This window comes from Bombina bombina, chromosome 6 (assembly GCF_027579735.1).
Source record: "Bombina bombina isolate aBomBom1 chromosome 6, aBomBom1.pri, whole genome shotgun sequence".
NCBI classification, from domain to species: Eukaryota; Metazoa; Chordata; class Amphibia; order Anura; family Bombinatoridae; genus Bombina; species Bombina bombina.
In genome coordinates, this window is record NC_069504.1 from 859,251,561 (window position 1) to 859,265,222 (window position 13,662).

Genomic DNA, 13,662 nt, shown 5'->3' on the forward strand with positions numbered 1-13,662 from the left:
AGTCTTTTTATTTAGAATTTCCTGGCTCCTAAGAGTGTTTTTAAGTGTGTGTTTTCCAATTTTAATTTGCCTCTAATAAAAGTTAATTTTTAAATTTAGACTAGTTCAACCAGACAGTTTTGTCTTTGTTCTTTGCACAATCTTGCATGATTTTCTCTGTTACCCAATCAGATTCCACTGAGAATTCCCCAGAGTGCTATATATGTAGTCTTTTTCAGATTAGGCTTACCCAGCCTATCTGACAGTTTTGTTTATACATTCTCCCACTACATAGCACCAATTTCCTCAAACTCATTAATGTGTATGAACTCACATGAGTTACTAGTGAATATAGGGGATAATTTCATTTGTTATTAGGTAGTGCCATTGGTAACTTCCCTTCCCTTTTTTCAATTCATATAAGATATCTATATATTTTATAATATAGTTTGAATTTTGTAATAATTTGTATTAATTTTTTGTAGTATTGTAAATGTAATATTTCAATACTGCACCTTAAGAAAAGTTTTCATGTGTGCTAACCCAACTATGTTGAGATCTAGGTTGAGAAACACGATGCCCAAAACGCATATTGTACATTCCTATGTTCTTTACATTGAAAATAATGTAATTTTTATTATTAAATATATATTTCTATATATATCTGATACTGTTCATGTAAAGTACATATCTAGCTACAGTGAATCATGTCTGCCGACTTTTGTTAAATTCACACCTATATGTCAAAGTTTCTATTGCTAAATAAAGCTATGATTTTAAATTTGTATAGTTGATGAAAAGTGTCTAATAAAAGTGTTGCAAAGATACGTGTCTGTGAAGAAGTTTTATTTTGCTGTCATATTTTTTTTTTTTTTTTTTTTTTTTTTTTAAATATTTTTTATTGAGGTTTTGTGTAACAAACATAAAACATAATACACCTTTTGATGACAGAAAAAGATACAAACAAAATTGAGCAAAACATTTCAGTAGTTATAGAATACATTGTTGGTAGGCTAATGGAACCTCGATTTTGCAATAAAATAGCATAAATGACTGACCAGTTGGAAACACAGTTTTAGGCCAAATGGAGCAGAAATATAAAAAAAAATAGCTGATGATCAGGTGGGTAGCTCTTTAGGAGCTTCAAGAAGAGAAGAAATGAGTGTATAATAAGGGGGGGGGGATTTCAGCAGGTAAGCACCGCTATGTAAATTAGGTAAAGGGTGGAGGGGCAGAGTCATACATATAAAGGCAAATTAAGGAACATGGCGAGATCTCTAAGCTTGTTATCACAGAGTTAGTTGTAGGATATAATGACGGTGTGAATCATATGACATTTAACATCTTGAAATATATGCGGACAGGAAAGAGGGTATGCCGTCTGGGGTTAAGGCTGTATGTATAGGTTGATGACTAGAAGGGTCCCATAATAACAGCTGTAGATCTATAGTAAGGGTAATACGAAATATGAGACTAAGGGAATACACTAGGATCATTAACTATGTAGACTCTGAATATTCTAAGCTAAATAAGATAGCCTAAAGAAAACACTGCTGTAAAGGCTGCATATCAGTGCAGGTATAGTAAGAGAGGGTAAATGCAGACATTATTATTACCTACCTACAAGTACATACATCCTGCCATTGCAACTAAGAAGTGAAACATATATAGCAGGCATATAGCTCATGAAAAATATAGCAACGGTTCCTCTCACTTATCCCTAACTGACTGTACATTCAATATACACTTAACTCATCTAATCTACAAGCCCATATAGTATTTGAAAATTGTAGAACCAGTTCCATTTCTGGTGTCCTTCGACAGCTCTTTGGTCTTCACCATAGTGGAGTTTGGAGTGTGACTGTTTGAGGTTGTGGACAGGTGTCTTTTATACTGATAACAAGTTCAAACAGGTGCCATTAATACAGGTAATGAGTGGAGGACAGCGGAGCCTCTTAAATAAGAAGATACAGGTCTGTGAGAGCCAGAAATCTTGCTTGTTTGTAGGTGACCAAATACTTATTTTCCACCATTTGCAAATAAATTCTTTCCAAATCAGACAATGTGATTGTCTGGATTTGTTTCCACATGTTGTCTCTCATAGTTGAGGTATACCTATGATGAAAATTACAGGCCTCTCTCATCTTCTTAAGTGGGAGAACTTGCACAATTGGTGGCTGACTAAATACTTTTTTTCCCCACTGTATGTTAATGAAGTATACCGGTCATTCACCCTATGCCGCAAGCTAGGGTCTTAGAGATGTACTCCAGTTCTGTATGTTGAAGTTCTGCATCCTATCCTGACTTTATTGTGGCGGTCTGAGATGGTAGAGAGCAACAGCTTAATTGATAGGTTGAAGATGGTACAGACACTTTAAAACAAAATCAGAATCTATGAGAACAGGCACATCCCATATAACGTAACAAGCAAGGTATTTTGAGTAAGTATATCATGAAATAAGGTCCGGTATAGTTGCATATCAAACATGAGCTTTAACGTTAGAGGCATAACAGACATCAAAAGTATGTAGCTGAAGGAAAAGCTAGTAGGCTCACTAATGTCTTGTATGAGGCTTTACCACATACTGACTATGCAGGTTTATTAGTTCCCCAAAACACATACACTTCAGACTAGAGAGTTGTCATCAGGAGGTATAAATGGGGCATATATATTCTACACAGTCCTGCCCAAAGGGGCCATATGTGGGAGCGACGATTTTATTATCCGATCCCTAAATGCTTGATCACAGATGTAGGGGTGTAACAAATATATCCAACATCATTCCCTACCTAATAAAATCCTGCAGATGGTTGAAGGGCCTGCAGGAAGGTCATTATTGCCTTTCTAATGTAGCCCGTAAAGAGAGCATTGCCAGGCAGGAGCTCTGAATAGTTTAGCAAAAACGATGTCCAGTACGTGACCGCTAGTAGTTGGCTTGTCCCAGCCTGTTGCGAGGATGTTTTGTGTAGTAGTTCAGTTAGTTGTTGTGGAAATTTAGTTGTGGTGTGGAGGGTTACTAACCACAGCCGATCCGCACAGCCTCCAGACCTCAAAATCGGGACCCGCTCTCCAGTATCAGAAAACGGCAGCATATCTGAAGGTCTTAACTCCTGAGAGGGACCCAGCAAGATATCCGCTTGATCCATTTCATGACCAAGGTTGATAGAGTTCTGTTGTAAAATTGTCATCTCACAAAATGCCTCCGCTTCCTGGAAAGCGGTTTGTGTCGCTATAGGTCTAATTATCTGCAACAAGATCTCATAATTGTCATCCATCTTGTGAGCTATCTCGGTCAGTAGTTGTTTTACTGTTGTGATAAAGTCTCCCATTTCGTCAGACAGGATATGGAGAGTACTATAAGCCCCTCTTACTATGCGGTTCCACAGAGAAGTATAAGCCGAGGGCAATCTTAAGAAATAACCACCAGAACTTACTTCATTAGTTGATGTATCTTGACTACGGAGGAATCACTATGTCTATGACATTGGTGCTGAAATGGCGGCGTTCGCGCCTTTCTCTAGATTATTCTCAGGTGCTGCTACATAAAGCCGGGTCACATAGTACTTGACAAATATAGCTATGCAATGTGATCATGCCTACAATGCGATGTAGTCAGGCAAAAAGTGATCTAGATGAGGTCCGGCACCCTGCTGCGAATCTACCAGGTCTCACTCCTGCAATTGCTGAACATATGCGGCTTGGGATCGCTGAATATGCTATCAGTTGTTCACACATTTGTTTTGACAAGCAACATGTTAGTTTTAGGGACCTTTGGTGAACTTTGTTAAGTTATTAGGACAGGAGCTCCTGAAACTTGCATCTGCTCCATTCAACAGTTGGCTCCGCCCCCCTTGCTGTCATGTTTTAATTAGACCATTCAAACATTTCGGCAAAGTCTTCTCATTGTAAGCTACTCCCATGAAATGTCTTTATCTTCATTATGTATTGATATGACTATGTAAGTGTATCAAAACTAGAATTTGTTTAAAAAAAAAAAAAAAAAACTTGCTATGGGACAGAGGAGATTTACATTTACCTAATCTCCACTTATATAGACAGGCTACATTACTACAAAGACTTGTAGTTTGAAGTCACAACTCTGCTCTAAAGATTTGGTCAAGCTTGATGTTGACCTCAAGTACTTTTCCAATATTCCCTATTGTCGGAATTCTTTAGGGAATGGGATAAAACTATTCACACAAGCACACACATCTCTCATCTCTTTATTTTCCCTTGATGACAATTATAGAAAACGCACAGATCTTCCATTCTAAGACTGTTGGGTCCAAGTATAATCTAAGACAAGGCATGGTACAAAGCATTGTAGATCAAGGGAAGATCAAACCTTGGGATGAACTAACTGATTGGAACATAAATATTTCCTCCTCATGGTTCAAATATATGCAGATCACTCACTTTGAATCTACACACTGTCACAAGTATCATTTTATTAGGGTAACTACACCATTTGAGAAATTATGCACACTAAACCTACCCGCCAGCAATACCACCTCTTTAATTTATAGATTGCTTCTGACCCTTAGTGATGATTTACTTCAAAACTTTTGTGAACAACTGGTATAAGAAAGTAGGGATGACTTTAACACTTAAGGAATGGCTAAGGGGATGTCTTTATTTTGACATGAGCAAGGTGTTGGGAGGGGAGATTGGGTGAGACCCTAGTACAATTCTATTCCACGTGATCCCGAAAATGTGACCGTCCCTTTTGTTACTCATGTTGCCAAGTGCAAAGGGGTTAATATACCCCTTATATGACTAGAAAACTGAGATATCCCTCACAAAATTGGAATAGGAAGCAGGCGTTACAAATATCTTATAATTAGAAAGACAACCCTACATCTACATAGGTAAATTAGAAATCCATGAAATTATGTTGCAGTTGTGGAAAAGCAGACAGACCAATAAGTTCAACCTGGAGACTTCAACAAACATATCTTTATCTTATCTTTAAACTTATCTTTAGCCCTCTTTATGACTTTCTCTCTACCACTCTTTTCTTCTCACACATTTTACCTGCCCCCTTTTTTCCCCCCAGTTAAATTTTTGGTTTAAAGTGGGGGTCATTAACTTGGCTTATGTTGCATGTACTGACTACAAAACCATACAGCATTCACCCTGTGTTTAACATAGTAACATAGTAACAAAGTAACATAGTAGATGAGGTTGAAAAAAGACCAAAGTCCATCGAGTTCAACCTATACAAATCTAAAATATATACAAAAAGCTCCAGTTAAGCTTAAATAATCCCACTAAAAGGTGACCCATTTATACTAGCAATCATATCCATGAATTTTGTTTATAGACAGAAATGTATCCAAATAATTTTTAAATGTATCTAGGGCATTGGCATTCACTACCTCCTTTGGTAATGAGTTCCACAATTTTATTGCTCTTACAGTGAAAAAACATTTCCGTTGCAGGAGATTAAATCTCCTTTCCTCCAACCTTAAATTGTGACCTCTGGTCACAAACAATTTTCTTGGAATAAACAGAGCTTCTGCCATCTCTGTATATGGGCCTTGAATATATTTATATAAAGTAATCATGTCACCTCTTAAGCGCCTTTTTTCTAAAGAAAACAGACCCAGTTTGGCTAGCCTCTCCTCATAGGTTAAATTTTCCAATCCCCTTATTAGCTTTGTGGCCCTTCTCTGAACTTTTTCTAGTTCTGCAATATCTTTTTTTGCGATTGGTCCCAAGAACTGCACTCCATACTCAAGGTGAGGTCTTACCAGGGCTTTATATAGTGACAGAATTATGCTTTCCTCCCTTGAGTCAATGCCTCTTATAATACATGCTAGTATCTTATTAGCCTTTGAAGCTGCTGCCCTGCATTGTGCACCCATATTTAGCTTGTTATCTATTACTACCCCCAAATCTCTTTCCTCCTGTGTTTGGCTAAGTCTTGTCCCATTTAAATAATACGTTGCCTGCTTATTTTTATTTAAAAAAATGTAGAACCTTGCATTTTCCCGTATTAAATCTTATTTTCCATTTACCTGCACATACTTCTAATTTTTGCAGGTCCCTTTGTAACGAAAGTTCATCCTGCTCTGACCTAATGACCTTACTTAACTTAGTATCATCTGCAAAAATAGAGATGTTGCTATTTAATCCTAGCTCCAAGTCATTTATAAAAATACTAAAAAGAATAGGGCCCAGCACTGATCCCTGGGGTACTCCACTGATTACCTTTGTCCAATCTGAGTATGATCCATTTACTACTACTCGCTGCTCCCTATCTTTTATCCAGTTATTTATCCACAAACTAACATTTTCAGCTATTCCCAGTCCCTTAATTTTGTGCATTAATCTTTCATGTGGCACTGTATCAAAAGCCTTTGCAAAATCTAAGTATATCACATCAACTGATTCCCCTTTATCTATATTTTTACTGACTTCCTCATAGAATCAAATTAGATTAGTTTGACATGATCTATTTCTCATAAAACCATGCTGATTAGAACTCATAATCGTGTTTCTCTTTCTGCTTTAACCCAGTGTATATACCAACTATAGAACCATACAGCATTAACCCTATGTCTGTCTCTCTCGCTGCTTCAACCCAGAGTAACTGCTTTGTTCTTTCTAAAATCTTCTATTACCTTAAAAATTTTCCTGTGTCTGTTTTCCACTTATGATATGAAGGTGCCATCTCCATTGTTTGCTTAGGCCTTTTGTTTTCCTGTTTTAATATATGACATATGCTAATTATGACCATGTGATAACTATTACCCATAAATTTGATACTCCTAGCTTTTAAAGGGAGTTGCAGCATGTCTGTAGTTCACTAAGTCGGTGGTTCATAAGTGTATTGAGTTATACATTGAGTTAGACAAAGGAGTGGACAACTTATAAACATGTACTTTCATATTTCTAATCATTCCCTAAATTTACCCTATTAAACATGTTAGAAAAACATGTTTGAAAAAGCTAACAGCAGTTGGAGAAACGATAGTTGGAGTCATTTAAGCATTGTTCAAATTGGACACAAAAAGGGGTACTTGTCCGGTACAGAAAGACTACAGATACAGTGTGGAGCTACATGCGGTCTGTAACAACAGACTATCACATGTATAGTATCCTTATATGTTTGTACCTGGTTCCCTTAGTGATCTAAAATAACTTTGGCTTTTGTTTTTAATAAATTGTACATTTGCTTTAAGCATTTGTCATTGACTTTATCCAGTCTGCCTGAAGTGTGCACTATAGAGCTAATTATCTTGAGCTGTTGAAGCTCTAACTAATGTGAGTATTCTGTGTCTGGTTTCCTTCTGGGGAGTGAAGATTTACACAGTATTATGCTATGATGTGTTTCTTACTCTTCCTTTTGTAGAACATCGTTGGAACTATTTGTATTTGTGGGACTGTTTCCATTAAAGGCTCTTTTTACTTTCTTTATATTCCTGCATATTGGTCTGTATTATTATCACTATTTGTGTGTGGTTTTTGTTGCACATACATACACATATAAACACATAAATACATATGTATACATATATAGACATATTCACTCACCGGCCACTTTATTAGGTAGACCTTGCTAGTGCCAGGTTGAACACCTTTTGCTTTCAGAACTGCCTTAATTCTTTGTGGCATAGATTCAACAAGGTGTTGGAAACATTTCTCAGACATTTGGTCCATATTGACATGATAGCTTCACGCAGTTGCTGCAGATTTTTCGGCTGCACATCCATGATGCAAATCTCCTGTTCCACCACATCCGTAAGGTGCTCTATTGGATTGAGATCTGGTGACTGTTGAGTCCATTGGAGTACAGTGAACTCATTGTCATGTTCAAGAAACTAGTTTGAGATGATTTGAGCTTTTGTGACATGGTGCATTATCCTGCTGGAAGTAGCCATAAGAAGATGGCTACACTGTAGTCATAAAGGGATGGACATGGTCAGCAACAATATTCAAGTAGGACATGGCATTTAAACAATGCTCAATTGGTACTAAGGGGCCCAAAGTGTGCCAAGAAAATATACCCCACACCATTACACCACCACCACCAGCCTGAACCGTTGATACAAGGCAGGATGGACCCATGCTTTCATGTTCTTTACGTCAAGTTCTGACCCTACCATCTGAATGTCGCAGCTGTAATTGAGACTCATCAGACCAGGCAAAGCTTTTCCAATCTTCTATTGTCTAATTTTGTTGAGCCTGTGCAAACTTAGCCTTAGTTTCCTGTTCTTAGCTGACAGAAGTGGCACCCGGCGTGGTCTTCTGCTGATCTTATTTGAGTTACTGTTGCTTTTCTATCATCTTGAACCAGTCTGCCCATTCTCCTCTGACCTCTGGCATTAACAAGGCATTTTCGTCCACACATCTGCCGCTCACTGAATATTTTCTCTTTTTTAGATCATTCTCTGTAAACCCTAGAGATGGTTGTATGTGAAAATCCCAGTAGATCAGCAGTTTTTGAAATACTCAGACCAGCCCGTCTGGCACCAACAACCATGCCACATTCAAAGCCACTTAAATCCCCTTTCTTCTCCATTCTAATGCTCCGGTTGAACTTCAGCAAGTCGTCTTCACCACGTCTAGATGCCTAAATGCATTAAGCTGCTGCCATGTGATTGGCTGATTAGCAATTTGTGTTACCTGTGGAGTTATAAAATCATAATTAGAATAAATTATAAAATCATGATTAGAAAAATATACAATTTCAAAGAAGAATTACACATTAAATATGTTATTCATAGATAAAACATTTAGATATAAATTAAGATATAGAATATGGAAGAGTTATAAATTAAATTAACTTAGATAGGATTAGTCAGTTTAGTTAGTAATGGGTTAAATAGTGTTTTAAAGACAATGTATTTAAAACTGTGACATTTACATTCAGTTGCTGTTGTCAATCAAAACACCTATACTGCTAGCTAGACACATAGTATTATTAACACTCTAATACACTGCGCATGAACAAGTTAAAATAGTATTTTCTATATGTCAGCCAAAATTATAAAGTCTTTTAAGGAAGTTAAAATATACAAAGATAGCATTTTCATTTATGGTATGCTTTGATTTCATTGGCTTAAAATGTGTATATAAGCTTTGCCTATGTATGAGGCTATTGTTATCTTCTGCCTTCAGATCTCAAGGTATGTAATTAATCTTGCTGTGATTAATAAATAGTTTATGTCAACTAATATTTGATAAATATGAGTATTAATTTAATCTGTTAGATAACCCAGATTAAATATTTGTCTATAGTTAGGGTTTTGTCTAACGAAGGCATATAAAGTCATATAAGAATAATTCTTACAAGCATCTAATTTTTATCTTCTTTTGCGAGAATCATACATATACATCTGTTGCTAAACACTCATTTAGTGACAGCCCTTAGACTAGAGAGGTATATACGACACATTGGGGGCATCGTCCTGTTGAAATTCGAAACCCTTGGACCATAGTGCATTCTTAAGCTGGACTTTGAACACTGTGTGTGTGTCTATTGATGCTGAGTAAGTACTTATTCTTTTTTATCAAATAGAGTTGAATTATGGCTGTGCACACCATAAATTTTGACTTAATTGACATAGATTAGAGATCCACCCTGTATTGTATAATCTCCCTTATGTGTTTCAGGATTGTGTAATTGCTAACATTGTGGTTAAAAAGGATAAAATGTTAGAAGGACTATTAGGAACCTTATTGAAATCCTTAAGTTTAAATGAGCAATTACATATTAATTATAATCTGCAGGCATCTCTTTTAGATTCCTTAGAGATACAGTTAGAAGACAGTAGGAAATATAGTATGTTATCTGCACATACATGTGGTCTTCTGAATGATAAACTTTCTATATTAGAAAATAATAATACTTTGTTTAAAGAAGTTGTTGAATTTTTGCAAAATTTGCGACAAACCTCTGCAAATGTTAAATTCTCTGATAGTACATATGGCAGTGGTATTTTTATGTATTGTACTAAACAAAATGGTTTTATTCAAATTGGTACTTTAAATACTGACCTTCCCCATAGTCTGAAACAAAATGAGAATGTGTTTTTAGACAATTCAGATGCATGTGTTACACCATCTGCTCCTCCCTTGTATAAAAAAACTTATTCAGACTTTCAAAGTTCTGAGACTATTCCAGTATTTCCTCTCTCACGCCCTCCTGTTTTATCAGAAAATGAGGTAATCTCAGCTGAAAAGTTACAATCTCTACTGGCCCATTATGATAAAATATCTAAAGATTTTGATGATATGGAGATTGCTTTGCATAAGACAAAAGGGTCTCTAGGTCAGGAAATTAATGCTAAATCAGACTTAGATAGTAAATTAAATTATTTATCTCTAGGACTATATTTTGTTAAATCTGTAAATGAAAACTATAAAACTGAGTTTTCTAACCTAAGAAATGTTTCTAATGCTGAAATAGGAAATACTGACAGATTTGTAAAGGAACAGCTGCTCTTAGTTCCCTTTTCACAGTTGATTGATAGATGCTGTAAAAAGCAGTTTGGAGTGACATAGGGTTTTAAGTTACAAAATGAATCTTTTACATGGATTCTCTTCCTAAATGATTTTTTGTAGTCTATTTCAGGAACAACAAAGGGATTTTAACATCTTTTTTCTTAAGACTTCAAGTGGTTTGTATATATGTAAATAAGCATGCTATGCAATATAAGTTGTGTGAAAACTAAGACAGCATGAATACTGAGAAACAACATATAGTTTCTTTTGGAAAAAAAAAAAAGAGAAATGGTTTATTTTTCAGGTATATTTATTTATAAACTTGTGAATCCTTAGTCTGTTCAAGATTCTGCCTTTAACTGTGATAGGATTTGAACAACTATACTGTGAATGACACTGCTATAAAAGGATCAAAAGAACCAGTCTTGGAACAGTTTGTTATTTGTTTGAACAATTCCTACACTCTAAGACTACCTCATATTATGCCTGTTATATTTATGCTTATAGTTTTCATATAAATTGTTAAGTTGTCTAAGAAAATACATATATATTTTATTTTAGTTGTTAATATATTTTCTTGGACTATAAGGTTGCCTGACATATTTAAGCCATATTATATTTTTATTATATTATTGCCACATAGTTTATTCTAACCATTTAATATGTTTTCTTTAAAAGCATGTGCATGTTGTTTTTTGACTATAATGCTTATCTGTTTTTGCTATTCTAATGTATTTGTTTCCCAAATAATTCATAATAAAGTAAGGAGTATACCACAGAATGATAATTCTACTAAACAATCTGATTATCAGCCTATGTTTCTTAAATCTCACTCCACAGCTGATACTAGTTTAATAACTCTGATGTTATCAAATTTTAATCGTCTTGTCCTTTCACCTTCAAGACCTATTTATCATATTTCCCATCCTTCTATTTCTCCTCAGTTTGTTGCACTTTTTGTTGCTAGTGTGAAAAAGTTTGATTATTTACAAGAATGGTATATTAATGCTTCTCATCTTATTATTCCAGGATTTGGTGGCATACCCCATACAGGAGTGAACATCTGTCTCCTATGCAGTATTGATTTACTTTCTTCTCCTGCAGGAATTCTACATGATGATAAACAAGTTCCTTTGGTTATGTCAGATAATATTTTATCTTGTGATACAAGTAGCACAGTAGATTTATTTAATGTTTCTTATATGCCTGCTACTTTATTAATTAATCATTTGAATCCTTTTGATTCTGTAGGATTATGGCAATGTATGGACCATGGTATTTCACAATTTTCTGTTCATATTAGTTTATTTATACATACTACTACTTCACTTCCTTTGTCTAAACCTATTCCTACTTCTTTAGAAAAACCTTTTCATGAAGGTGATCCTATTCAGGTACGTTTAGATTCTGCGACACAAGTTGCTTATGATGTTGAATATCGTTTAGTTACTTGGCATCTTCAATTGTCAAGGTGGATGGTTTCTACACAATATTCAAACTGCACTCCCTTTGTGTCTGTACAAGAAAAATCATTCCAATGGTGGTTTCATGAAAGTTTACTGCAAAATGTTTCTCTTCGATCTAATCATAGACCTAGGAGAGATGTACTTGCGACTGGCTTGGGAGCATATGGTAGTATGATTGGCTCTACTGCACAAATAAATTCTGAAATATTAAGATATAAATTAGCAAATCTTGCCTCTCATGCAGCTACAGGCTTAGATACTCAATATGGAATTAACAATAATATTGCTAATCTCCAGCAACATCAAACTTATGTTATGGTGGATATTACTAATTTTATTACAAATAAATTTAATGTTTTAGTAAATGAATTATATAATTTTACACATGAGACAGCCTGGGCTATGTTATGCTCTCAAGTACAATCTGATCTATCTACTGACTTAAAGATTCAACTTCAAAGTTTATGGTCTGGAAAGTGGCCAGCTTCTTTAAGTTTAGCTGCATCAAAGTCAGTCACTAATTTTGCCATGACACATCTTTTATGGTGGGAAGTAATTTTATCTGACTGCACCACTGAATTTTGTATGATTCATACATTAATTCCTTGGTCTGGTAAAGATACTATTATTTATCGCTTAGCGACAATTGGTCTTCCTGCTAATGGTTCATTACTGTTTCCAGTATTGTCACATCAATGGGTGTCGCATAACATTGATGAATCAAAATGGACACTTGTTGATGTATCATTGTGTCATTCCAATGCAAATTCGTTTATCTGTTCCCTTTCACAATTCCATACAACCAATGAAACATGTTGGGAAAATCAAAAGTCTTGTACCTTACAAAGTCATTTTAATGTACTCAGACCGGTATTTTATTTAGGATCTGACAGAGTTTGTTTTTATTTATTTAATTCTGATACTATTATATTCCAAACACAGGATAATGTATTTGCTAGTTCTCATTTATTACCTGGTACCTGGTGTAATACTATTCCACTTAAATATATTGCATCATCTAATTGGAATTTTACCATGCCCCAAACTCTTAATATTACTTTAAATTTAACATGGGAACATGTTATTAATTTTTCTGTTTATAATTTACCTTTGGGTATGGGATCACAAATGAAGAAATGGTTAACTGATTCTACTATAATTTCTTCCTTGTTACAAAATTTAAAACATATTTCTGTAGATACTAAAATTACAGTTGAACATGAACAAGGAATTTTAAAATCAGCTACTTCTGGTATTTTACAGGATGCAAATATATCTTGGTGGGAATCTGTATTTGGATATAGTAGTACAGCTACTCAATTTTTTAATATTATGTTACACCCTGTTATTGTTTTAACTATTGTTCAAATTTTTATGTTTATTTTTATGTGTGGTTGTGTTTGTTATCAAAAGCATTTAAACAAAAAATTAGTTAGACAACTTACAACCCTGGAACATCTTAATTCACATCAAAAACGTTATGTACCTTTATATTCTGCTTATTCAGTTTCGCTTGATACAACTAGGCTTCCTAATCCAATTTGACTGACATATAGAATAATTTGATATCAATATTGTATACTTATACTTTCTTTTAATTTTTTTAGGATACTCCTATCTCTCTCTTTTCTTGGTGTCTGGATGGAATTCTTTTGATTTGCACTTGGGCTCTTCTGAATTGATCTGCCTGACTACTACTAGACATGCTGAGGCCTTGTGACAAGTTTACCTATGGTTGCTGCAATCATTACCTGCAACTAACTG

The 13,662-nt window shown here is 35.0% G+C and overlaps 1 protein-coding gene across 1 annotated transcript in view; it reads left to right on the forward strand.

Annotated features, from left to right (window-relative positions):
• The first annotated feature begins 3,572 nt into the window (after positions 1-3,572).
• Positions 3,573-13,662, forward strand: part of LOC128664687 (extracellular calcium-sensing receptor-like) — a 55,424-nt gene continuing 45,334 nt past the window's right edge. Inside the window, exons 1-3 of the mRNA XM_053719495.1 lie at positions 3,573-3,734; positions 9,602-10,414; positions 11,377-11,610. Coding sequence (XP_053575470.1) covers positions 3,573-3,734; positions 9,602-10,414; positions 11,377-11,610 — 1,209 coding nt within the window. The remainder of the gene's footprint in view (positions 3,735-9,601; positions 10,415-11,376; positions 11,611-13,662) is intronic.